The sequence below is a fragment of the Cystoisospora suis genome, assembly GCF_002600585.1.
Source record: "Cystoisospora suis strain Wien I chromosome Unknown contig_5609, whole genome shotgun sequence".
NCBI classification, from domain to species: domain Eukaryota; phylum Apicomplexa; class Conoidasida; order Eucoccidiorida; family Sarcocystidae; genus Cystoisospora; species Cystoisospora suis.
In genome coordinates, this window is record NW_027158399.1 from 5,243 (window position 1) to 5,513 (window position 271).

Here is a 271-nt window from a genome sequence, read left to right on the forward strand (position 1 = left end):
TCGAAGAGGAAGAAGAAGAAGGACTCGCAGCTAGAGAAGATTCTCGTAGGTCTAATTTTTCTTCTCGCCAACAGAATGGAGAGAGAGAAGCACGTGATTTGAAAGAAAATGAACAAGTAGCTCAAGAGAATAATGAGAGCGAAAGAGGAAGAGATTTAACTACTACGGATAACGCTGGGGAGAGACAAGGTTGTCAGAGAAGACTCGCAGGGGGAGACGGAGATCGTGAAGATGTCCTCGTCCGAGATATAGGGAATGACGAGAGACAGAG

The 271-nt window shown here is 45.8% G+C and overlaps 1 protein-coding gene across 1 annotated transcript in view; it reads left to right on the plus strand.

The window, feature by feature from the left end:
• CSUI_009413 (alpha catalytic domain-containing protein) overlaps positions 1-271 on the plus strand; it is a gene marked incomplete at its 3' end in the record, with an annotated part of 4,639 nt that continues 4,368 nt past the window's right edge. Inside the window, exon 1 of the mRNA XM_068069529.1 lies at positions 1-271. This exon is cut by the window's right edge and continues 122 nt beyond it. Coding sequence (XP_067918501.1) covers positions 256-271 — 16 coding nt within the window.